We start from the raw sequence: 27108 nt of genomic DNA, 5'->3' as shown, positions 1-27108 counted from the left end.
AGCGCAGGCAGAAGAAAAACTAGCTCAGTCTATGAAAAAAGGGGATAAGACATTCTTCAGATATATAAATGAAAAAAGGAAATTAAAACAAGGAATAACTAAATTAAAAACAAAGGACGGAAGGTATGTAGAAGAGAATAAAGGGCTAGCCGACTGCCTTAATGAATACTTCTGTTCAGTTTTTACAAAAGAAAAAGAAGGAGAAGGACCTCCACTAGAAAGGATGACTAATAAATCGTTTGATGCATGTGTCTTTACAGAGGAAGATGTTCTAAGTTTGCTGTCTAAAGTGAAGACAAATAAGTCACAGGGGCCTGATGAGATACACCCAAAATTATTAAAAGAGCTTAGTGGTGAGCTGGCAAAACCGTTAACAGATTTATTTAACCAATCATTAGTAACAGGAGTCGTCCCGGAAGATTGGAAATTGGCAAATGTCGTGCCCATTCACAAGAAAGGTAGTAGGGAGGAATCGAGCAACTATAGACCAGTGAGTCTGACATCAATAGTAGGCAAATTAATGGAAACCCTATTAAAGGATAGGATTGTGAAACATCTAAAATCCCATGGATTGCAAGATGAAAAACAACATGGGTTTACTTCAGGGAGATCATGTCAAACAAATCTTATAGATTTTTTTGACTGGGTGACTAAAATAATAGACGGTGGAGGTGCAGTAGACATTGCATATCTAGATTTTAGTAAGGCTTTTGACACTGTCCCACACAGAAGACTTATCAATAAACTGCAGTCATTGAGCATGGACTCCCATATTGTTGAGTGGATTAGGCAGTGGCTGAGTGACAGACAACAGAGGGTTGTAGTCAATGGAGAACATTCAAAACAAGGTCATGTTACCAGTGGGGTTCCACAGGGATCTGTACTGGGACCAATTTTGTTTAATATCTTCATAAGTGATATTGCAAAAGGCCTCGATGGTAAGGTTTGTCTTTTTGCTGATGACACAAAGATATGTAACAGGGTTGATGTTCCTGGAGGGAAACGCCAAATGGAAAAGGATTTAGGAAAACTAGAAGAATGGTCAGAACTTTGGCAACTGAAATTTAATGTGGATAAGTGCAAGATAATGCACCTGGGGCGTAAAAACCCAAGGGCAGAATATAGAATATTTGACACAGTCCTGACCTCAGTATCTAAGGAAAGGGATTTAGGAGTAATTATTTCAGAAGACTTAAAGGTGGGAAGACAATGTAATAGAGCAGCACGAAATGCCAGCAGAATGCTTGGATGTATAGGGAGAGGTATAAGCAGTAGAAAGAGTGAAGTGCTTATGCCGCTGTACAGAACACTGGTGAGACCTCACTTGGAGTATTGTGCGCAGTACTGGAGGCCATATCTCCAGAAGGATATTGATACTTTGGAGAGAGTTCAGAGAAGAGCTACTAAACTAGTACATGGATTGCAGGATAAAACTTACCAGGAAAGGTTAAAGGACCTTAATATGTATAGCTTGGAAGAAAGAAGAGACCGAGGGGATATGATAGAAACTTTTAAATACATAAAGGGAATCAACTCGGTAAAGGAGGAGAGCATATTTAAAAGAAGAAAAACTACCACAAGAGGACACAGTTTTAAATTAGAGGGGCAAAGGTTTAAAAGTAATATAAGGAAGTATTACTTTACTGAGAGAGTAGTGGATGCATGGAATAGCCTTCCTGCAGAAGTGGTAGCTGCAAATACAGTGAAGGAGTTTAAGCATGCATGGGATAGGCATAAGGCTATCCTTCATATAAGATAGGGTCAGGGACTATTCATAGGATTCAGATATATTGGGCAGACTAGATGGGCCAAATGGTTCTTATCTGCCGACACATTCTATGTTTCTATGTGTCCGGGCCGGGTGAGCTTACCCGTGCGTAGTCAAATTAAGCCGCAGGCTCCACTCCTGGTGGTGCCCTTCCATCAATTAGTTTAAGTTTCAGCTTTGCAACCATACTCCTCCTGGATGAACCCAAAGACTTTAGTTTCCCTGAAAATGCTTAGCGGGAATAACGCTGCCGGGGATCGTGGAAACAAAGGTTTCGGCTGTGGTTCGGCTTGCGCCGGTACAAGAATTACACCTCTACAGGTACACTACGGATGCTACCGGCCGTTCCCTTTCCAATGAGTTCAGTTTGATCGTCCAAGAGTCCGGTCAACACAATCAAAACTACCGGCCGTCCCTCTTAGTCATGGCCCCAGTTCCAAAATTTTTGGTCCGAACTTGCTCTTTATATAAAAGCAAATATACAGGAAAGAATGTTTCCTAACAATTTTTCATCTAAAAAATCGCTTTTATCTTCGGTTTTATGGTCAGTCTGTAAAAGTGGCGTACAACTCGGGCAACATCGTTACCAGCAGTGACATTGTAGTCCAAGATGCATCCAGACATCCTCCCCATGCTGTCCCCGAACCATTTTGGTGGTGTTTCCATCAATTTCTGACTTTTTCCTATGAACCAGGCACCCTCCCCTCTTCAAAGCATGGGGTGCCTGGTTTAATGCTCGGTTCCTCCCATTGACTGCTATAGGGCTCGATCATCACTAATGCAGATGGTTGTATTATCTGAACGGATCCGATCCGCACCTAAACGTGTGTGAGAAAGTAGCCTTAAATAAGTGTTTATGACCTTTTAGTAATTTAGAAGGTTTATTAGATGACCTGCACAAAGTGAAAGTGTGATTCACACAGCTAGACATACAGTTAACCCTTTGTGACAGAAAAAAGGATTTTTTGCCGAAAATTAGTAAAATTCAAACATAAAAAAAATGAGGGTGTCAGGCAGCACAACGACATCACTGCATTTGTCAGGTTCTGTATAGTAAGGCAGAGGAAAAATGGGCATGTGGACCGACTCCAGCTCGATGTTGGTGAGCTCCAGTTTTTTCATTTTAATTGGCACAATGAGGGCATGACCGAGTACAAAAATCACATAGATTGAGATATTTTTGTAAGAGGGGGCACAATGAATCCTTCTCAACAGCCAGTCTTGTCTAGAGATGAGCGAACCTGTGTTTTCAAGTTCGTCTTACAAGGTTGGGGTTATCTAAGAATTCCATTATGGATTCCGCTACAATGGACATTAACTTAAGTTTATTTTATTTTAATTGGTACCATGAGTGCATGACGGGGCACAAAAAGGGCATACATTTAGATATTATTTTTGTTGTGGGGGGACACAATTCAGGACATTATTATTGCATGGGGGCACAAAGTAGATATTACTATGGTATTGGGGCATAAAGGGGGGCATCATTATTGCATGGGACTCGAACAGGGACATTATTATTGTATGGGGCACAAAGAGGACATCATAATTGTATGAGGCTTAAAGGGGAAAATAATGATTGCATGGGAGCACAAAGGAGCTATTATTATTGCATTGGCGCACCATTATTATTGCATGTGGGTATAAAAAGGAATATTATTATTGCATGGGGGCATAAAAAGGTAGATTATTATTATGCGGGGCAAAAAGGGTTAATTATTATTGTAAGTGGGCACAAAGGAAGACATTATAATTATTGTATAGGGGTACAAAGGGGGCACTATTGTTTGGGTCACAAAATTTGGTATCTGCAGACAAATATTGTGGCTGAAAGAAATTTTCATGGTTTTCTGGGTTAGATGGGAAAGAAAAGAGAAAGTGAATGACTCCAATCTGAGCTACATATGAGTCACTGGATTAAACTGTACTGTAATCAAATAAGAATCAATGGATACCCGTGCTACCTCATTCAGGAGGGAGGAGGAGAAAAGTTGTAATGTTCTAACACTGAATAACACTCAAATGAGTGTGTTGCTGCTGGTCTGCAAAAGGGATTAATTGCCTAAACCCTAAATTAATACATTAGTAAAACAAAAGTAAAGGTAGACCGCGCTGACTACACAGTGTCAAATAATAAGTCTTGCAATCGATGCTGCATCAAAGAAAGTGATACTACAAGGTAAGTACTGTAATGTTCACCAAATCCGTGTACACTCCTCATCTGTGATAATCAACCTGGTAGGAAAAATAGTTTGCGGTTGATGCTGCAAGAAATAGTGACTTGCCTGTGCTGGACTGGTGTACGGGATCCCCGCTGTAGTTCTCAGTAGTACTGCTAGAGTGTTCGAGTCTTTGGGTTTCCTCTACAGGCGTGCACGGTCCTGGACAGTGACTCATGCGTGTAAGGGAAACCCAGCTGGTAATCCTCTAGAGTGATAGTTGTGTCACACTAAGGATGGGTGCCTTCTCGAACCAAAAAACCTCTTACACGTTTCAAAGTTAATGAATTCCTTCCTCAGGGATGGTTGTTGGTTCTTCTCTCTAGAAATAAGTAGGCGTTCGTTCCCATGGTTACCAGTTCTCCAATCATTCTCTAAATCGCAGACTACCGACGTATCAAATGTCTTCTGTTTTTATTAGACCAAATTTAGGATTCTATTTGCTGATATTTTAGGTATAGTGAGGATATTTAGACATTTGTTAGCCGAGTTCATTTATGAATTATTTTATTATCTTAATGGACTTTGTTTTTCTGATAATATACTAGGAGAAAGCAAATAATTACATTTCTTGATTAAGTCCCCCTGGTGCAAGAGTGTCCAGGTTAAAGATCCATTTTGTTTCATTCCTTGACATTAATTTAATATAATCTCCACCTCTTTGGTCAGGTCTGATGTGTTCTAATGCTCCGAATATTGACTCCCCCTGAAGTTCCCTCTATGTTTATCTGCAAAATGGCGAGAGAGTGGATGGCCGTCACATTTTTTGTTAATGTTACCCATATGTTCCCATATTCTGGTCTGTAAGGTTCTTTTTGTTCTGCCTACATATAATTAAGCACAAGGATATTTTATTTTAAAAAATCACACCGCTAGTATGGCAAGTGAGAGGACTTTCTATTTTATATGTCTTTTGTGCACTCTTTATTGTTTTCATTGGTTCAGTCTGTTTTGTCATGTGGCAGGCCTTATAAATTTTGCAGAGAAATAAACCAGACTTGGTGTTATATGTTTGTTTATTATTCTTGGTATTATGTATTTTTGTTTGTTATTCTTTTTTGTTATTGTTTTAACAGAAGGGGCTATTATATTCCCCAAAACGTTGTGCCTTCTTGAATATAAAGCAAGGATATTGTGTTTTTTTTTTCCCCTAATTATTTTATCTTGTTTCAGGGTATCCCAGTGGCATTTGACATTTTTTTTTTTAAAAAGGGTCTCTCTCTCGTTATATTGCGTTATGACGGGAATCTTCCTGTCAATTAGTGCTATTTCTGATTTTATTTTCTCCAGTTCACTTTTCCTGTATCCTTTTTCCTCAAATTGTTCTGTAACATATTAGCCTCCTTGTCAAACTGATCTAATGATGTACAATTTACGTCTCAATCTAATAAATTGGCTACGTGGAATATTAGTTAGCCAGATTGGTAGATGGCAGCTCTCCAGTGAGATATAGCTATTACTGTCCGTTGGTTTTGAATAAGTCTGAGTAAAAATGTCATTATTCTGAATGCTAATTGTTAAATCTAAAAAAAATATTTTTTCGGTGCTATAGGGTTGGAGTAAATTGGAGGAAAAATTCATTTTTATTTATTTCTAATAAAAACTTTTGAAGTAACTCTTCCCCACCTTCCCAAGTAAAAATAATATCATCAATAAAATGATGCCAGAGGACCAGATTCGCACGGAGTCGGCCATTAGGGAAGATGGTAAGCTCCTCCCACCTCCCCATATACAAATTAGCGAAACTCGGTGTGAATCTGGTCCCCATAGCGGTACCCCACGTCTGCAGGAAGAAAAAAAAAAAAAAAGATTTAAAATAATTATAGTTTACAATAAATAAGATGCATTCCCCGATTAAATCAATTTGTTCCAATGGTAATATATTATCCTTCTTTAAAAAATATTCAGTGGCTTCCTTCCCCTTATAATTCTTATTTTGGGTATAGAGGGAGGAAACATCCAGGGTGCCCAGGATATATCCTGGTTTCTACAGTTTTTTCCAAAATTTCCAAAATGTGCTGTGTATCCTTTAAATAGGCTGGAAGTTTTTGAACGTACTTCTGTAAGATTACATCAACATATTTGGATAAGTTGGATGTTAGACTGCCTATACCTGATATTATAGGCCTCCCTCGTGGGTCGGTGGTACTTTTATGTATTTTAGGCAAATAGTAAAAGATGGCTATACGGGGAGATTGGATGTTAATAAACTCTGCTTTCTCCTTGGCAATAATACTTAGTTTCTTCCCTTTTTGTATTAATTTATTCAATTCTTGTTTATATTGTAGAATAGGATTAAATTTAAGTGGTTAATAAGTTTTTTGTCCCCTAAGAGTCTCATAGATTCATTAAAATATTGTAAATAGTCTAATATGACAATGCCCCCGCCCTTGTCTGCCGGGCGGATGATAATGTCGTTATGACTTTGAAGTGATTTTATGCTTGCTTGCTCCTCCCGACTCAGGTTCTGTTTGTATCTCTTTCATTTGGGATTTATTTTTCTCAGATCCCTTAATACCAAATGTTCAAAGGTCCTGAAAGCCTCAGAATATTCATTTGGGGGATTGAAATTAGACTTCTTTTTTAAATGAGTGTTGAAATTTGTTCGCTAGTCTAGGTTTAACAGCTCTCTCTCTATATATATATTAAATTATTAAATCTACGTTCATATTACTGGCCTCCTCTGCTATAATAGTGTTTTCTATTTCTATATTTTGCGTCTTCTTATATTTTTTATTATTATTATTTTTATTTATATTCATACCATTTGTTATGCCTATATGGTCCTTTTTGAAAAAAATTTTTTTGAGAGCCAGATTGCGTAGGAATTTTTTTATACCTAAAAAAGCGTTAAAGGGGTTAAATGGACAGTAATAGCTATATCTCATTGGAGAGCTGCCATCTACCAATCTGGCTAACTAATATTCCGCGTAGCCAATTTATTAGATTGAGACATAATTGTACACCATTAGATCAGTTTGACAAGGCGGCTATTTGAGGAAAAAGAATACAGGACAAGTGAACTGGAGAAAATAAAATTAGAAATAGCACTAATTGACGGGAAGACCTATTAGAGAAGGAAAATGAATCTGCCTTTAAGATTCCCATCATAGCGCAATATAACGAGAGAGAGACCCTTTTTAAAAAAAATTGTCAAACGCCATTGGGATACCCTGAAAGAAGATAAAATAATTGGGGGAAAAATACCACAATATCCTTGCTTTATATTCAAGAAGGCACAACATTTTGGGAATATAATAGCCCCTTCTGTTAAAACAATTACAAAAAAGAATAACAAACAAACAATACATAATACCAGGAATAATAAACAAACATATAACACCAAGTCTGGTTTCTTTCCCTGCAAAATTTGTAAGGCCTGCCACATAACAAAACAGACTGAACCAATGAAAACAATAAAGGGTGCACAAAAGACATATAAAATAGAAGGTCCTCTCACTTGCCATACTAGCGGTGTGATTTATTTTAGAAAATATCCTTGTGCTAAATTATATGTAGGCAGAACAAAAAGAACCTTACAGACCAGAAAAAGGGAACATATGGGTAACATTAACAAAAAATTTGACGGCCATCCACTCTCTCGCCATTTTGCAGATATACATAGAGGGAACTTCGGGGGGGAGGGGGGAGCATTAGAACACATCAGACCTGACCAAAGAGGTGGAGATTATATTAGATTAATCTCAAGGAATGAAACAAAATGGATCTTTAACCTGGACACTCTTGCACCAGGGGGACTTAATCAAGAAATTGAATTATTTGCTTTCTCCTAGTAATTATTATCAGAAAAACAAAGTCCATTAAGATATTAAAATAATTCATAAATGAACCCAGCCAACAAATTTCAAAATATCCTCACTATACCTCCTTGTCATTTGCTAAAATATCAGCAAATAGAATCCTAAAATCCTGGGAACGAACACCTACTTATTTCCAGAGAGAAGAACCAACAACCATCCCTGAGGAAGGAATTTGTTAATTTCGACACGCATCAGAGGTTTTTTGGTTCGAGAAGGGACCCATCATTAGTGTGACGGAACTATCGCTCTAGAGGATTACCAGCTGGGTTTCCCTCACACGCACGAGTCACCGGCCGGGACCTGCGCACGCCTGTAGAGGAAACCCGAAGACTCGAACACTCTAGCAGTACTACTGAGAACTACAGCGGGGATCCCGTACACCAGTCCAGCACAGGCAAGTCGCTATTTCTTGCAGCATCAACCGCAAACTATTTTTCCTACCAGGTTGATTATCACAGATTAGGAGTGTACACGGATTCGGTGAACATTGGTGTGTACTTACCTTGTAGTATCATTTTCTTCAATGCAGCATTGATTGCGGGACTTATTTTTTGACACTGTGTAGTCAGCGCGGTCTACCTTTACTTTTGCTGTACTGTAATCACTTATATAGCCTGCAAAGCACCTGTGTAGAAATGGTATCAACCACTATAAGGTATTTATTTTGGTTTAAGCACAGTGGTTTGTATTCCAAATCCATATCAGTATTGTTCTATCAACAGCCACTATGTCATGATAGTTTGCGTTTTCGGTGTGGCTTTATTTTACAGTGTGGGAAATGGGACATCTATCTCTATAGTCCCTAGCAATGCAACTGGGTCTTGAACGTCCAAGCAACATGGAGAAGGTCCCAGATAGAAAATTCATCTTGGAGCCCATAGGACCCTTAGTTATGCCCCAGGCTAAGTTCGCATGTGCATTAGGAATTCCATTGATGTGACACATGCAGCAAACCCTTGAGAAGCTGGAGCAGAGGATGGTTGTGGCAGTGGCACTGGCTGCAGAAAGTCTATCAAGGTGGCTGTCCTCACTCCGTTGCTCCTTAGGGCCAGTGAAGTGAAAGAAGGGTGCACCCTTTCTTCCCTCAGGGCACACCCTGGTTCTGGGGCTCCTGCCTGCTCGTAGATGGGGTACCCTTGAAGTTAAGTGTATGGGTGCAAGGCAGGGCATGTAAAGCGCAATGGTAAGTGTATGGTGAGTCAGTAACCAGGCCAGATTTAAAGAGGACCTTTCATGGGTCCAAACATTACAAACTAAGTATCAGGATACAGAGGGATAGTGCAGGGATCTAACTGCACTTACTATTTTTCCTGGGCGCCGCTCCGTTCGCTTTCTGTGGCCCCCATTGTATTCTCCCACCTGGTATGCTAATTTTAGCATCGGAGCAATTAGGAGGAGACTTAGTCTTTCTCCGTGTGCATCTCCTTCTCCCCTGGCTGTAGCACTGTCCGTCACAGCCAGGGAGAAGGTGAGTTTTTTTTATTTTTTCCCTGGCTGTGACGCTCTCTGCTGCGATTGGACAGTGCTCCAGAGGCATTTCAATGTAAAGATGGTTCTCTCTTGGTCAGGCATGCTCAACCTGTGTCCCTCCAGCTGTTTCAAAACTAAAACTGCCAGCATGCCCGAATAGCTTAAAGCTATCAGCCTACAGCAGAGCATGGTGGGAGTTGTACTCTTACAACAGCTGGAGAGCCACAGATTGAGCATCCCTGCTCTTAGTAACATAGTAACATAGTAACATAGTACATAAGGCCGAAAAAAGACATTTGTCCATCCAGTTCGGCCTGTCATCCTGCAAGTTGATCCAGAGGAAGGCAAAAAACCCCTGTGAGGTAGAAGCCAATTTTCCTCACTTTAGGGGAATAAAAATTCCTTCCCGACTCCAATCAGGCAATCAGAATAAATCCCTGGATCAACGATATCTCTCTAGTATCTATAGCCTGTAATATTATTACGCTCCAGAAATACATCCAGGCCCCTCTTGAATTCCTTTATTGTACTCACCATCACCACCTCCTCAGGCAGAGAGTTCCATAGTCTCACTGCTCTTACCGTAAAGAATCCTCTTCTATGTTTGTGTACAAACCTTCTTTCCTCCAGACGCAGAGGATGTCCCCTCGTCACAGTCACCGTCCTGGGAATAAATAGATGACGGGATAGATCTCTGTACTGACCCCTGATATATTTATACATATTAATTAGATCTCCTCTCAGTCGTCTTTTTTCTAAAGTGAATAACCCTAATTTTGATAATCTTTCAGGGTACTGTAGTTGCCCCATTCCAGTTATTACTTTAGTTGCCCTCCTCTGGACCCTCTCCAGCTCTGCTATGTCTGCTTTGTTCACTGGAGCCCAGAACTGTACACAGTACTCCATGTGTGGTCTGACTAATGAGTTGTAAAGTGGTAGGACTATGTTCTCATCACGGGCATCTATGCCCCTTTTGATGCAACCCATTATCTTATTGGCCTTGGCAGCAGCTGCCTGACACTGGTTTTTGCAGCTTAGTTTGCTGTTTATTAAAATTCCTAGATCTTTTTCCATGTCAGTGTTACCGAGTGTTTTAGCATTTAATAAGTACGGGTGACTTGCATTATTCCTTCCCATGTGCATAACTTTACATTTGTCAGTGTTAAACCTCATCTGCCACTTCTCTGCCCAAGCCTCCAGTCTATCCAGATCGCTCTGTAGTAGTATACTGTCCTCTTCAGTGTTAATTACTTTACACAGTTTAGTGTCATCTGCAAAAATTGATATTTTACTATGCAAGCCTTCTACAAGATCATTAATAAATATATTGAAGAGAATAGGGCCTAATACTGATCCCTGAGGTACCCCACTAGTGACAGTGACCCAATCTGAGTATTTACCATTAATAACCACCCTCTGTTTTCTATCACTGAGCCAGTTACTTACCCACTTACAGACGTTTTCTCCCAGTCCGAGCATTCTCATTTTATATACTAACCTTTTATGTGGTACAGTGTCAAATGCCTTGGAGAAGTCCAGATACACCACATCCATTGATTTGCCGCTGTCAAGTCTAGAACTTACCTCCTCATAGAAACTGATTAAATTTGTTTGACATGATCGATCCCTCTTGGTAGATAATGCATGGTTAGTCTCTGTAGCTGAAAGCGTAGTACCAAGGAGTGAGACACATGAACTTTGCTTTCTATCTGCTTCCCTGCTAATACTAGAGTCTTCTATTAGACTGAGCTAGGGATGGATCTAACAGTCCACACCTTAGCTTCCCTAAGGACCATGCCAGAGCTAGCTAACTCTGTGACTGTGATCCATTACCATAGTAGGGATACAAAGCATAAAATTCCATAACATAAAAACAGCAAAACAATTTGCAAGTATTCCCTGCTCTGGGATACTGCACACAAAATAAAAAATGTAGACTGATATTGTAAAGCTCATTGCCCCTCTGCATAGACAGAACCCTTCACATATTACAATGAATCCTTCTCAACAGCCATAGGTCTTGACTAGAAATCAGTGAACCTATGTTTTAAAGTTTGGCGTACAAGGTCAGGGTTATCTAAGGATTTCGTTATGGATTCTGCTACGATGAACCTTAACTTATGGTCCGTGGTAACAGAATCCATAACGGAATTCTTAGATAACCCGAACCTTGTATGCCGAACTTCAAAACACAATTTAGTTCAACAGTAGTCTTGACCTCATAAAGGGCCTTATTAACTTGGCAGCCACCAAACAACATGCTAGGTAGGCCACCAATGAATGCTCGGCATCAGTCATAGTATTTGTCATTTTACCTGGAAAAAATAGTGCTTCATGCTGTTCTATTTTTTTCTGGCAAACATGATGGAATCTTCATTAGATCCTCCAAGACAGATGTGAATATAGCCTAATGGAGGTAGGGGTAAGCTGCATGTTACAACAGAAAGAAAGTTCACAACCTATTGTGTCTCCTGCACAGCCTACAGAGGGGGAGGATACATTAATTTTCTCTTCATGTTATCACCCAGCAATCAGGAAGTTTTCAAGTTATTTATTGACTATGTGGTTCAAATGTTTACGGTCATCTGAATTGCTGAAATGTTTGGTCTACCTTCTTCAGGTGATTATGTAAAGAAGTGTGTATGTAGACATTGATATAGGCATAAGTGGCATGTATGAAAATCGAATGCTGTAAGTGTCAAGCTCTGCTTGACATTTAGCTCCAAACATAAATTGTGTATGCAATTCTTGCAAAAATATTATGCTTCAAGAATAGTGTTGAGCGAAGCGAGTTTGGTTTCAAGTTTTAAAGTGGTTTTCAACTGCCGAAGTTATTCAAGGAAGTCACACACGACTTTGTCAATAATTAACTTCGGGTCATCAGAGCCCATACATTTTAATACTGAACGGAGGAGAAAAATCTCCGTACAGTATTATTCAGAAGCTTTGAACAAAGCGACTTTGAATGAGGCATCCAAAGCTCACTTCACTTAACACTATTTAAGAACATTGTATGAAGGCACTCATTAGGTTAAAGTGGCATTTTTATAATAGAAACATAGAATGTGTCAGCAGATATGAACCATTTGGCCTATCTAATCTGCCCAATATACTAAATACTATGAATAGCCCCTGGTCCTATCTTATATGAAGGATTGCCCATGCATGCTTAAACTCCTTCACTGTATTTGCAGCTACCACTTCTGCCGGAAGGCTATTCCATGCATCCACTACTCTCTGAGTAATGTAATACTTTCTTTCATCCAAGGCGAAAAGCTACAGGATTAATAATGGCAGTGATCTAATATGGACCAATAAATCTTGGATCCAACTTCCAAGAAGGTACCTTCAACTTAATGTTTCTTGTGGACAGCCACACAGAATCACCCACTCTTATGTCCGGACCATTCATACGTTTCCTGTCAGCCACACATTTATACTTGTTTCCCATATTCATCAAGTTATTTAGAATTTTCCGCCATATAGAAGACAATGATGACGAAAAACGTTCCTCCTCAGGGATACCGGAAGTATCCGAACCAGAGAATGTGCCAAACTACAGGTGAAACCCAAATGCCCCCAAAAACGGCGACTTACCAGAGGACTCCTATGGCACGATCAGTGTGGGGGAAAACTCCACACTGAACACAGGAGGGAAGGGGAACCGTAACTGGGCCTGGCAACTAAGGAAGAAACAGATCACCTTCTAGACAACCCTAATCCGGGCAATATGAATAGACCTTGAAAGTAGGAATATTCATATGCAGGATACCTAGGCCTTTATTTCCCCATAAGGCCCTGGAAAAGGTTAGGACCAGAGACAACCCATACCTCCCCAGATGGACGAATGGAAGTCTCTGTCTCAGGCCCAGATACAAAGAACAGGGAATATAACAAACACAAACAAACACGACACTTAACTTATGTAGAGACGGACGAGCAGGAACACCAGAGACAAACTCACACCAGCTCAACCAAGCCCAAATGAAGCTATCTACTGCATAGTCAGAAGGGTGGGGTCAGACTATAAAGGGTAGAAGTGATGGCCACTGAGCAATAGCTGAGAAAAGGGAAGTGGTCATTAACCCCATCAACACTGAATCAAGAGAAATCAAGGAGGCTGTTAGAGTCATCCACGCTCAACCAATCTCCTTGATATCCTGACATCAGTCACTTGAGGGACCGTGACAGTACCCCCCTTCTACGGGTGACCTCCAGGCACCCAGGACCGACCTTATGAGGATGGGCTCTGTGAAAGGCCTTCACCAGACGATTCGCATTAACATCGGCCTCTGGAACCCACATCCTCTCCTCTGGTCCGTAACCCTTCCAGTGGACGAGATACTGGGGGGGATCTACGGAGAACTCGGGAGTCCACAATCCTGCTGATTTAAAATTCTAAATTACTGTCCACCATGACAGGAGTGGGAGGCAAGGAGGACGGCTCAACAGGTTCGACCCATTTATTCAACAACGACTCTTATGAAATATGTTATGAATTTTCAAAGCCTGAGGAAGTTTAAGACGGAAGGCTACAGGGTTAACACAGAAACATAGAATGTGTCGGTAAATAAGAACCATTTGGCCCATCTAGTCTGCCCAATATACTGAATACTATGAATATTCCCTGGCCCTATCTTATATGAAGGATGTCCTTATGCCTATCCCATGCATGCTTAAACTCCTCCACCGCATTTGCAGCTACCACTTCTGCAGGAAGGCTATTCCATGCATCCACTACTCTCTCAGTAAAGTAATACTTCCTGATATTACTTTTAAACCTTTGCCCCTCTAATTTAAAACTATGTCCTCTTGGAGCAGTTTTTCTTCTTTAAAATATTCTCTGTTTATTTTATTTTACTGCAATTTATTCTGATACATGCATCATTAATTATATTTGAAATGTAGATGATGTGTTCTCATCTCATGTGATATGAAGTAATATTACGTGTGAAACAAATGAGGTCTCACTAGTGCTCTGTAGAGTGGCATGAGCACCTCCATCTTTCTACTGGTAATGGCTCTCCCTATACACCCAGGCATTTTGCTAGCATTTCCTGCTGCTCTATGACATTGTCTGCCTACCATTAAGTCTTCTGAAATAATGACCCCTAAATTACTTTCCTCAGATACTGAGGTTAGGACTGTATCACTGATTTTATATTCTGCTCTTGGGTTTTTACGCCTCAGGTGCATTATCTTGCACTTACAAACATTAAATTTTAGTTGCCAGATTTTTTACCATTCCTCTAGTTTTCCTAAATCCTTTTCCATTCGGTGTATCCCTCCAGGAACATCAACCCAGTTACAAATCTTTGTGTCATCAGCAAAAAGACACACCTTACCATCGAGGCCTTCTGCAATTTCGCTGCTAAAGATAAAGATAATGAGCCAAGTGTCCATCCTGGCAGCTGTGCAAGAGACTGCCCCTTGATTGACAGGGCCAGGAGACATGTCTGGCCCTGTCAATTAAAGGGCAGCCTCTTGCACCATTGCTCCGAGTAGCAGTGCAGAGGCTCTGCAGCTGCTACCTGAGCGTGAGTGGCGCATGTACATTTGGCATCTGAGCTGCTCAGGTAGATCACTCTATGTTTCACTTTTTGTATTGAATTACTCAAATAAATTAACTTTTCAATTATCTAATTTAGTATAATTTGTGATGCCTTTACTGTATTTTCTATTTTGCATTAAAACCTGAAAATTTACATCAAGAATCTTGTAAATGAACATGACCCTCATATTTCATGTCCCCTATATACAAAGCATATTTCAACATTCCCTTTACCTTCTTTTCCTGTCCATGCAAGTCCAAGGATCCCATTGTAATCTCTATTTGTCAGTAAGTATGAGAGGCAGACATTATTCCAGTTGGAGCTGGAGTGTAACATTAGGAGTTTTTCTGGTCCTATATAAGCTCCATGCATAGCATTATTGGGCTGCTCCTCCTGAATTATCTGAAACATCGATAAAAATAAATACACAGGCAAATTAGCATGGTGTAAAAATTGTAGGCACAGTTCATACATTGTGCCAGCTCCTCAGTACTGTGGTCACCAGAACTCGCGAGATGCATGCTTGATCCAATATATTAGGAGCTGTAGGATGATGCTGATATGCAAAATGGTCACTACTCTGCTGTACAGCGATGGGGGAAGCAATGTATAGATTAACCAACTGCTGATATTATCTCAGACCACTTCATCAATAGCACCATTAGATGGAGATCATGCAGAGAATGCAAGACACATGGAACAGTATATAATTTTAAATAAACATCAATATTTGGGGGTGTGGCCAAATGCCAACATAAACAGACCTGTCTAAGAACTGCTCCGGCTCCCGACTTACATCCTTCACCATCCTGGCACATATCCTCTAGCCATCATAGCTTGGTCAGTGCATAAGAGAAGGAGGAAGCCAAGGAGACAAACCATGAGTCCTAGCAAGGCCCAAGCAGCAGTGGACAGGCTGAAAAAATATGCTAGGCATGAGACCCAACATGGCGCAGCTTCCTCTGCGATGCCAGGAGCCTCTGTTACATGTGGGCAAGTAGTACAGCAGTCTACAACAGAAACTACTGAAGAACCTGAGTTCACCTTGAAGGCAACTTATGATCAGCTAATGGCCGCCATCATATCCATCATATCCTGCCAGACCTCGCTTACAGGCAAGATCAAGGAGGTGAGAGTGGACTTGGGCCTACTATGCCACGATGTGCAACAACTAAGAGATAGGGTCCACCATACTGAAGATTGTATATCGGCCTTAGAGGATCTTACCCACCCCCTGACAGCAAGAATGCAAGCCATGGAGAGCTCAGTGGATCTGTGGAGACAAAAATGTGAAGACCTATAAAATCAGGCTTGGAGGAACAATGTCAGAATCCTGGGCATGCCGGAAAGAGCTGAAGGCCCAGATCCGGCAACATTCCTGGAGAAGTGGTTTAAATCCACATTTCCAGAAGCGGCCTTTTCTATGGCCTATGATGTAGAGAGTGCTCACCGAGTCCCTGCCCGACCACCACCTCCAGGAGCTTCTCCAAGACCACTCTTGGTCCGCTTCCTGAACTGGAAGGACCGAGACCTTATCCTCAGCCAAGCAGAAATAAACAGGCTATATCATTTGAAAATGTGACCATTTCCCTATTTCTCAGTGGAACTTCACAAGAAGCGTGCCACCTTTGTATCTGTAAAGAGACGCTTAAGGGAACTTAAACCTACAATAAGGGAATTTAACCTACAATATTCCTGCTCGCTTGCGCATTGTGGATGTTGGGAAAACGCTCTTCACGGACCCCTGGAAAGCGGAGGACTAGGTGACCAGACTCCCAGGACACTCACCACCCACTTGAATGGTATTGTGGTTCTCCGAGTTCTTTCTCCTTGTCCTCCTACAGGAGAATCTCTTTATTGGACAGAGATGATATTTTTTACAGTCTACACCTTGGACTATCGGTATCATAATTGCTTATAACTATACCCAATTGTTACCATCCTAGTTGAACTGAGAAGCTGTTGGGTACCCCCTGACTAACCAAGGGTAGCTTAATGATGTCCATTGCACTGGTTATTGTTTATAGCTCCATGACTAAGTTAAGGTAAACCGGCCAGGTACCTGAATAGATATTCCACCACATTACACTATGCAGGTCCCCAACTTTGTAGCCACAAAGATGGTTTTTACATCTTTTATACAGTTTCTACGGTTTTGGTTATTTACATTTTGTTAAGGTAAGGCACAGAGGCATTAGATACAGAATATATAGGGTACCTGAATTAAGGGAGTGGAAAGTAATGTTTAGTCGACCATGCTCTTCAAATACCAAATATCCTGCAGTTGATACTATGACACACCCATGGTCACCTTAAAGAGGACCTTTCACATTTTTTTTTATTCAAGATAAATACCTTTGCCTGTGGGGTACCCCCTGTGATGCTGCCACCATGCCTGTTTTTTTTTTTTAATATCGCTCCTGCACCTAGCTGTGCCCCCCTGTATTTTTCCCGCTCAGTATGTTAATACTGAGCATCGGTACAGGGAGGAGGAGACTCAATGGGCATCTCCTTCTCCCTGGCTGTGCCACGATCTAGTCACAGCGGAGAGCGTCACAGCCAGGGAGGAAAAAAAAAAAGCTCACCTTCTCCCTGGCTGTGACGCTCTCCGCTGTGATTGGATTGCAGCACAGCCAGGGAGAACGAGACGCCCATTGAGAAACCCTAGCGTCTCCTCCTCCCTGTACCGAGCGGGAAAAATACAGGGGGGCGCAGGAGCGATATTTTAAAAAAAACAGGCATGGTGGCAGCATCATTGTATACCAGACCCCGCAAGTAAAAGGTATTAATCTTAAATAAAATAAAAAAAATCATGAAAGGTCCTCTTTAAATGTGATAGCAGTCTTCTCTCATATTTGTAAATATAATCCCCATATTCTTGGTTTACAAGAGACGCATTTAACATCAGACACGGCAGGGAGGCTTAGGAAAACATGGGTACAGATCATACATATGGGAATTCATTCAATTGTTTAAACACTGCTCTATTCGCTGGGAAACACAGAAGATAATAGTGGACCCTGATGGGAAATATATTTTTGTATTTGCATACATTAACTGCATCCCATACATAGTGTTAAATATATATAACCCCCCACCCACCAATGTCTCTATCCTACAAGCAGCAATAGGATTAGCAGCTCAATACCCTGACGCTAGAATGATATGCATGGGAGACTTCAACATGGTAATGGACAGCCATCTAGACAGATTTAATGCTGAGGCAGATGGGACTAGCCAGCAGTCTTATCGCACCGTGCTGTCAAGATTAGTACCTGAGATAGGTTGAGTAGATTTATGGAGGGAACGACATCCAAGTCAAGAAATATACTCTTGTTTTACCCCGTCGTGGGGAGCATTGTCAAAGATAGATTATATATTCGGCACAACCTCCACATATCTAGACCTTGTGGATGTTCAATATGGTCCACAAGGGATATCGGATCATGCACCCGTAGTGGCGAGGTTGATACTGCCTGAATACCACGAGATCTGTGGCTAAGCTTCGCATCCACCTCTTCTGGATGACCCTTATGACAACTAACAATTGTATACCAGGCCAACTCAATATGTTCCTGGAGGTAAATGATAATTGAACGGATGACCTGTTGCTATGGGAGACATTGAAAGCTTGTATACGCAGCTGCTTTAAATCCTCCATATCCTATATTAAAAAAGATACGCAATACAAGGAGGAGGAACTGTGTCGCCAATGTAAAGAGGTAGAGAGCCGATATACTTCTAACCCCACTGAGGACAACAGAGGGGAGTGGATGCAGAGGGGGGAGGCAATACATGATACACCTTAGAGAGAGAAGTGACCACAAGCTGTTTTTACTTAAACAACCAACATTTGAACTGGGAAACCAGGCAGGTAAAATACTGGCCCATGTGGTAGGCAGCAACACTGCAGTGTTGCGGATACAAACTACAGGGGGTATCTTGGTGGAGGAAGCTGAGGGAATAGTGACTAGATTCCAAGAACTTTATAGAGACCTGTATAGATCTATGGGGCAATATACCCCCCTGAATTGGATAACTATCTTCAGGAAGTTACTTACCCACAGCTGAGTAACCAGGATAGAGAGGAAGTTCAGATTGCTATAAAAGGATTAACCCCGGCGAAGGCACCTGGTACAGATGGCATCCCGCTAGAAGTGTACGCCAAGTATATTGACGTTCTGTGACCACAACTACATAAAATGTATCTGGCAGCACAGCAACAAGGGTGTCTCCCAGAATGTTTGTATGATGCTTAGATAGTGGTGATGTTGAAGCCTGACAAAAACTCACTGGAATGCGGCTCTTACAGGCCTATTTCCCTGTTGTATATAGATTACAAAATACCGACTGAGATATTAGCTAATAGATTGAATAAAGTAATCACTGCTATTGTACATGGGGATCAGTCCGGCTTCATTCCAGGATGATCAACATCCAGCAATATTAGAAGGGCACAAGTCATTGCTTAGGTGGAAGTGGGAGGACATAAACAATGGATCTTGGCCTCCTTAGGAAAGGCCAAAGCATTCGACTCTGCGGAATGGCCATACCTACTAGAGGTACTGAAGTGTTTGGTCCGGTTTTTATCACATGGATCTCTATAATATACAAGAATCCCAAAGCCAACATAATAGTCAATGGTACACACTCAGCATTGTTCAATCTAAGTAGAGGCACTCGGCAGGGATGCCCCCTCTCACCCCTCATTTTTGCAGTAGCTATAGAACACCTTGCTCTTAGAATTCAACAGGTTACTGTGTTTAGGGGGATATCTATGGGACAGAGAGAGAATAGGATAGGTTTACCGTATATGCTGACGACTTGATACTGTTTATGCATGATGTGGAGTCTTCCTTACCAAGGGCGATAGAACTTACTGACCGCTTTGGACACTTTTCAGGTCTCCACATAAACTGGTCTAAATCAGCCCTCATGCCACTCTGGACAACTGATTGACCATCAGTATACGACAATCTTCCTGTAGTGGATTACTTTAAGTACCTAGGTATTGTTATCACCAAAGACCCACTTACGTCCTTTACTAAAAACAATGCTCCCATTGAATCATTTTTTGTTGACAAGTTCAGGTCCTGAAAAACCCTTCCCTTATCTATAATGGGTAGACTAAACCTTATTAAAATGATCTTGTTGCCCAAGGGTCTCTACTTATTGGAACACTAACGTATGCCTATACCGCGCAGTTTCTTTGACCGCTTACATTCCTTGATTGCCTTTGTATGGGGAACAGCCAGGTGTAAACTTGCATTACATACCCTGCAAAGACCCAAACAGCAGGGAGGAGCGGCTTTGCCAAATTTTTATTTATACTTTCTGGCTGGTCAGGTGAGATACCTCGCACCTTGGGTATCATCGACTGCGTTACCAAATGCAGAATACTATTTACAACATTATTTACAACTATCTACATTGTGGCCAATACTGAAGAGTAATCCTAAGACGTGCCCACCCCATGCATAGGTTAGCACATCAGGTGTGGAGCGCAGCAAAACTCCAGCAATACAAAGATTTTGCAGATGTCATCCCACTATGGGATAACCCAATGTTTCCTAAGTTGCAGAATTATGAAGTGGTGGAAATATGGAGAGAATATGGAATACTTACCTTGAAAGATTTATATGACAATGGGGTCTTATGTTCTTTTGCGCAACTGCAGTATAGTAGACGAGCCATATCGACATATCCACTGATAGGGATACTTAATACACAAGGACCCAGGGGAATTATATCAGCTCTATATACCCACCTATCATAGGCATGTGCACAGGTATGGGGGCTAATGAGGCATAATGGGGGTAATGAAAGGCATAATGGGGGCTAATGAGGCATAAGGGCTGATAATGGGGTCTAATAGCATAAAGGCTATATATATATATATATATATATATATATATAAAGGAATATAGTGGCGGCACTGGAAAAGCACAAGGAGGGTGCTAGGTCCAGGGATGTAGCAGCTTACCCCGTCTCAATAACGATGAAAAACGGACAGCACTCCAGGTAAAAGATAGTGGTGTTTATTCACCCATGTGGATGGCTAATATAATATATATATATATATATATATATATTGTGGGGGTTAGCTCACTAGTAGGGGGCACAGCAGTCGGAGACAGTGACACAATGGCACAGTTCACACAGGGGTTGCCTGTTTTCTTTATTTTCGTCCACAAACAAAATATAAGGCCTTTACATTCAGGCAAAGATACAAAATAAATTCCTGCTCGGCTGAGCACTAACTAAACATAAAATTACCCTTTCTATACGGGCGGCCTACTACCAGCCACACGACACAATTCAAAATAAACTCACAGTGTCCTTTTGTTGCTTTAGCAGACTTCAGCAGCAATGGTGAAATCCAGTCAGTTCAACCAGTCCCCACCCAGACATGCTCATAGTGCAAACCTTTATAGCCCAGAAACGAGCTGAGATCCATCACCTGGCTGAGAGCTCTATATGAAACCCATTCTGGACAGGAAGGGAATGAGGAGCCCCACTACCAACCTGCATCCTCATTCCATTAAATCCAGGCCCGACAACACCATTTACCAAAGTCCTCAGCAAACTGTTTTGCTAAGGCAGACCAGCTTTTCCTGGATTTCTGATATCTCACCCAGTTTCCTAGTTGAGATATCCACCTCCTGTAGCATAGTACATGGTATATGAAAGAAACCTAGGGGAAATATAACGATTCGCTACTACTTTTCCAGTCACTCTCTCACATACCCTCCCCCTTTGTTCGAACCTGTGGGGCCGAACACTTTTACTCACCAAACAGTGTGTTCTGGATAGGGCATCGGCATTCCCTTGCAGTTTGCCTGACCTGTGCTCAACCAAAAATTTAAAGTTTTGTAAAGTCAGAAACCACCTTGTGACTCTCGCGTTTTTCTCCTTGGCCTGACTCATCCATGTAAGGGGGGAATGATCTGTCACCAACCTGAACTGTCGACCCAACAAGTAATATCTTAGAGTCTCTAGAGCCCATTTAATTGCCAGACATTCCCGTTCAACAATACTATAATTTTTCTCCGCAGGAGTAAGTTTTCTACTCAAGTATGTCACGGGGTGTTCTTCTCCCCCAACCTCCTGTGACAGGACTGCCCCTAAACCAACATCAGAGGCATCAGTCTGTACAGTAAACACCTTTTTGAAATCTGGGGTCATCAACACTGGTTGTCTACAAAGGGCCGACTTTAACTCCTGAAATGCACTCTCAGCTTCTGTGCTCCATTTTACCATGGCCGACTTACTTCCCTTAGTGAGGTCTGTCAAGGGTACTGCTACACTAGCAAAGTTTGGGATAAACCTACGGTAATACCCCACAATTCCCAAAAAGGCTCTCACTTGTTTTTTGGTTAAGGGCCTGGGCCAATCTTGGATGGCTTCTACCTTATTCACTTGAGGTTTTATTACACCTCTCCCAATTATATACCCTAGATAACGTGCTTCCTCAAGACCTAAAGCACACTTCTTAGGGTTTGCTGTTAACCTGGCTGCCCGGAGGGAATCCAACACCGCCTGCACTTTTGGTAAATGACTTTCCCAGTCATCACTAAAAATGATGATATCATCTAAATAAGCAGAAGCATATCTACGATGAGGTTTAAGGATGACATCCATTAACCTTTGGAAGGTTGCTGGAGCCCCATGTAACCCGAAGGGCATGGTGACATACTGAAAAAGGCCTTCTGGAACAACAAAAGCAGTTTTTTCTTTAGCACTGTCAGTAAGGGGCACTTGCCAGTACCCCTTGGTTAGGTCAAGGGTAGAGAAATACCTTGCATTGCCAAGTCTCTCAATTAATTCATCTACTCTTGGCATTGGGTATGCGTCAAACTTTGACACTTCATTTAATTTTCGGAAATCATTACAGAATCTCACTGTACCATCTGGCTTTGGGATTAGGACTATGGGATTGGACCACTCACTTTGTGACTCTTCAATCACCCCGAGTTCTAACATCTTTTTTACTTCTTCAGATATAGCTTGTCTCCGAGCTTCAGGTACCCTATATGGTTTCAAGTGAACTCGTACCTGTGGCTCAGTGACTATGTCATGTTTGATAACTGAAGTGCGCCCAGGCAAATCTGAGAACACATCAGTGTTTCTTGAGACAAATTCTTTTGTCTCCTGCATTTGAAACTTTGACAAGGATTCTGAAATATGCACACCTACAGTATTATTACAAGAATTGTTTATCTTATTTGCAGACAACTCTGGGGCAACACTGCAAGGGGAACTCACTGCTGACAGAGTCTCTCTGTCCTTCCAGGGTTTGAGCAAATTTATATGATACAGCTGTTCAGGCTTTCTTTTACCAGGCTGGTAAACTTTATAATTTACCTCTCCCACTTTTTCTATTACCTCGTATGGCCCTTGCCACTTAGCCAGGAATTTACTTTCTACAGTGGGCACTAGCACCAACACTCGGTCACCAGGGTTAAAGGTTCTAACTTTAGCTGACCGGTTGTAGACACAACTTTGTGCCTTCTGAGCCTGCTCTAAGTGTTCTTTGACGATGGGCATGACAGCAGCTATTCTGTCTTGCATGAGAGCAATATGCTCTATTACACTTCGGTAAGGGGTGGGTTCTTGTTCCCAAGTTTCCTTATCAATGTCAAGGAGACCACGTGGGTGTCTGCCATATAAGAGCTCAAATGGGGAGAAACCTGTTGAGGACTGCGGTACTTCCCGAACTGCAAACATCAAATAAGGTAACAAACAATCCCAGTCCTTTCCATCCCTGCTAACCACTTTTTTTAACATGCCCTTCAGTGTCTTGTTAAATCTTTCAACTAGACCATCAGTTTGAGGGTGATAAACGGAAGTACGCAGGTGTTTAATCTTCAAGAGCTTACACATTTCTTTAGTGACCTTGGACATGAAAGGAGTCCCCTGATCCGTAAGGATCTCCTTTGGTATGCCTGTGCGAGAAAACATGTAAAAAAGCTCTTTGGCAATAAGCTTAGCAGAGGTGTTTCGTAAAGGCACTGCCTCAGGATAACGTGTGGCGTAATCTAACACCACAAGTATATGTTGATGTCCCCGTGCAGACTTTACAACAGGGCCTACCAAATCCATGGCCACCCTTTCAAATGGTACTTCTATAATTGGCAAGGGGACCAGAGGACTTCTAAAATGTGACACAGGAGAGGTTAGTTGACACTCTGGGCAGGATTCACAAAACCTCTGTACCTCAGAAAAAATCCCTGGCCAAAAGAAACGCTGGAGGATGCGTTCTCTGGTCTTTTCAGACCCAAGATGACCTCCCAGCACATGCTTGTGTGCTAGATCCAATACCAGTCTGCGATATGGTTGGGGCACCACCAGTTGCTCAACAATTACCCCACGTATTTTATCTACCCGGTATAATAGATCCTGGTTAACAGCCATATGGGGAAACTCACCATCAGCACCTGGATACTGTGGTACACCATTTACCACCTTCACATTTTCCCTTGATCGTGTCAAAGTGGGGTCTCTGAGCTGAGCAGACCCAAAATTGTCACGAGACACCTCTAAATTAGGCATATCAGGAACCTCCCCCACATCTTCAGTATCACCAGCTAGAACGGCTAGAGGAAAATTATCAACTTTGTCAGTGGTCACCCCTACTGTGGGAACCTCAGAATCTGGGTCATATGGTTCAGGGGTTACCTCAATACATACATTATCAGTCAGATTTTCTCCACAGGTTACATTTCTGCTCTGCCACAAGTCCCAGAACAGGGGAAAGTCTCTTCCCAGTATCACACTATGCATTAGTGATTTAACCACACCCACTTCATGACATGAAACACCACAGGGAGTTTCTATTGTGACCCGAGCAGTTGGGTACTCTCTGGTTTCTCCATGTATGCATAGTACCCCAACAGTATGTCCACTGTATGTCCCAGGGTTTACCAGAGAGCCGTGTACCAAGGTCACCAAGCTCCCAGAGTCCAACAGCGCCTCAGTTGTACAACCTCCTATGGACACAGTACACATTTGAGGTTCTAACTTAGACACAGTTTCTGCAGAATACACGGGCTGTGCAAACAGAGAAATACGTCTGGACATATTGCAATCCATTGGCTCAGGTGTGAGGGGGCAATTAGCAACCACATGTCCAAATTCATGACACCGCCAGCACTGTACACGGTACTGTTCCCCATTTTGGGACCCTGGCCTGGACCTCCAGGTCCCAGCGGAACGTGGCCCAGCTGGCTCCCCCTTTAAGCCATCTCCCCTTAAAGCATTTCTCACATCTCTAGCAATTGGTACAGTCTTACCAGTAGACTTCGGGGACCTGCTGTCCCTGGGGCTGGCATACCTGGACGACGCTTGGAGTATGTCCTCTGTAGCACTGTACTGCTCCACGAGACTCACCAATTGGTCAGCCGTTGTAGGTCCTCCTTGTCCAATCCAGCGCTGGATCTTGGGGGGTACTGACCTGATGAACTTATCCAGGACAACTCTCTCTACAATTTGACCTGGGGTACATTCCTCAGGCTGCAGCCATTTTCTCACAAGATGGATCAGATCGTGCATCTGTGAACGGGGTGGCAAGCTCTCAGAGAAAGTCCAGTTGTGCACACGGCCTGCACGCACATGCATGTTTACTCCAAGTCGAGCCAGTACCTCACCCTTAAGTTTTGCATAATTTCTCGCATCTGGCTCACCCAAATCGTAGTAGGCCTTCTGCGGTTCCCCAGTTAAGAAAGGCGCCACCACATCCGCCCACTGGTCGACTGGTAACTTTTCACGCTCTGCTACTCTCTCAAAGACCATGAGATAGGTTTCCACATCATCTGTGGGCGTCATCTTTTGGAGTGAACTTTGTACCTGCAGCCCGTGCTGTTGGTAACGCTCCCCGGCTTCCTGACACGGCAGCATTTTCACCGGTAAGTCGCAAAGCCGCCATTGCCTCACTCAGCACCGCCATTTTCTCCATTAATTGGCGATTCATCTCATCCTGCCTGGCCTGTGCCTGGTGATGTCGTTTGTCAGACTGTGCAAAGTTTTGCTGCTGCTGCAACATCAGCTGTTGCTGTTGAAGGATGGCTTGTCCAAACTGTTTGCCAAAGTCCTCCATTACACCAGACGTGAAGTGAACTGGCAGGTCTGTGCAACAAACTTTTTAGGTGTTTGTCTCTTTAAGACTGCATTTTTGGATCCAAGTGCCCGCATCCTCCACCATATGTGGGGGTTAGCTCACTAGTAGGGGGCACAGCAGTCAGAGACAGTGACACAATGGCACAGTTCACACAGGGGTTGCCTGTTTTCTTTATTTTCGTCCACAAACAAAATATAAGGCCTTTACATTCAGGCAAAGATACAAAATAAATTCCTGCTCGGCTGAGCACTAACTAAACATAAAATTACCCTTTCTATACGGGCGGCCTACTACCAGCCACACGACACAATTCAAAATAAACTCACAGTGTCCTTTTGTTGCTTTAGCAGACTTCAGCAGCAATGGTGAAATCCAGTCAGTTCAACCAGTCCCCACCCAGACATGCTCATAGTGCAAACCTTTATAGCCCAGAAACGAGCTGAGATCCATCACCTGGCTGAGAGCTCTATATGAAACCCGTTCTGGACAGGAAGGGAATGAGGAGCCCCACTACCAACCTGCATCCTCATTCCATTAAATCCAGACCCGACAACACCATTTACCAAAGTCCTCAGCAAACTGTTTTGCTAAGGCAGACCAGCTTTTCCTGGATTTCTGATATCTCACCCAGTTTCCTAGTTGAGATATCCACCTCCTGTAGCATAGTACATGGTATATGAAAGAAACCTAGGGGAAATATAACGATTCGCTACTACTTTTCCAGTCACTCTCTCACAATATATATATATATACACACACATACACATGCGTGAGCGGTGTGTGTGTTTGTGCTTTAGGGTTCACACCCTAATGCAATAGGCTGCGCACGTCTATGTCGCCTATTGAACAACCGAATGGCTTTTCACCCTTTCGGGAATTCATCCCTAATTTATCTGCAGAAGACTAGCAGGAGGCATTGGAGTCTCCTTTAGAGGTTTCACCCTCTATTAATAATAGGCTAATACAACTATTAATTCTACATAGATGCTACTTGACCCATACCAGATTGTATAAGATGGGTAGAGTAACACACTCTAGGTGTCATAGATGTGTACAGACAAAAGCTAATTTTTGGCATATGATGTGGGAATGTACCTACATAAGTCTTTCTGGCAGGAAGTTGTTAATGCTTTATCCACTATAATCCCCAGCCCGATTCCTT

The 27108-nt window shown here is 42.1% G+C and overlaps 1 protein-coding gene across 2 annotated transcripts in view; it reads right to left on the bottom strand.

Moving 5' to 3' along the window:
- The window catches only part of LOC122919690 (disintegrin and metalloproteinase domain-containing protein 10-like), a 293071-nt gene that overhangs the window by 166008 nt on the left and 99955 nt on the right, over positions 1-27108 (bottom strand). For both annotated transcript variants that reach the window (XM_044268875.1, XM_044268879.1), the window contains one exon: positions 15064-15232. In XM_044268875.1, the coding sequence (XP_044124810.1) occupies positions 15064-15232 (169 nt within the window). The remainder of the gene's footprint in view (positions 1-15063; positions 15233-27108) is intronic.

This window comes from Bufo gargarizans, chromosome 1, assembly GCF_014858855.1.
Source record: "Bufo gargarizans isolate SCDJY-AF-19 chromosome 1, ASM1485885v1, whole genome shotgun sequence".
NCBI lineage: Eukaryota > Metazoa > Chordata > Amphibia > Anura > Bufonidae > Bufo > Bufo gargarizans.
The sequence above is the reverse complement of the archived record's forward strand: the minus strand, read 5'-3'. Positions and strand labels throughout refer to the sequence as shown.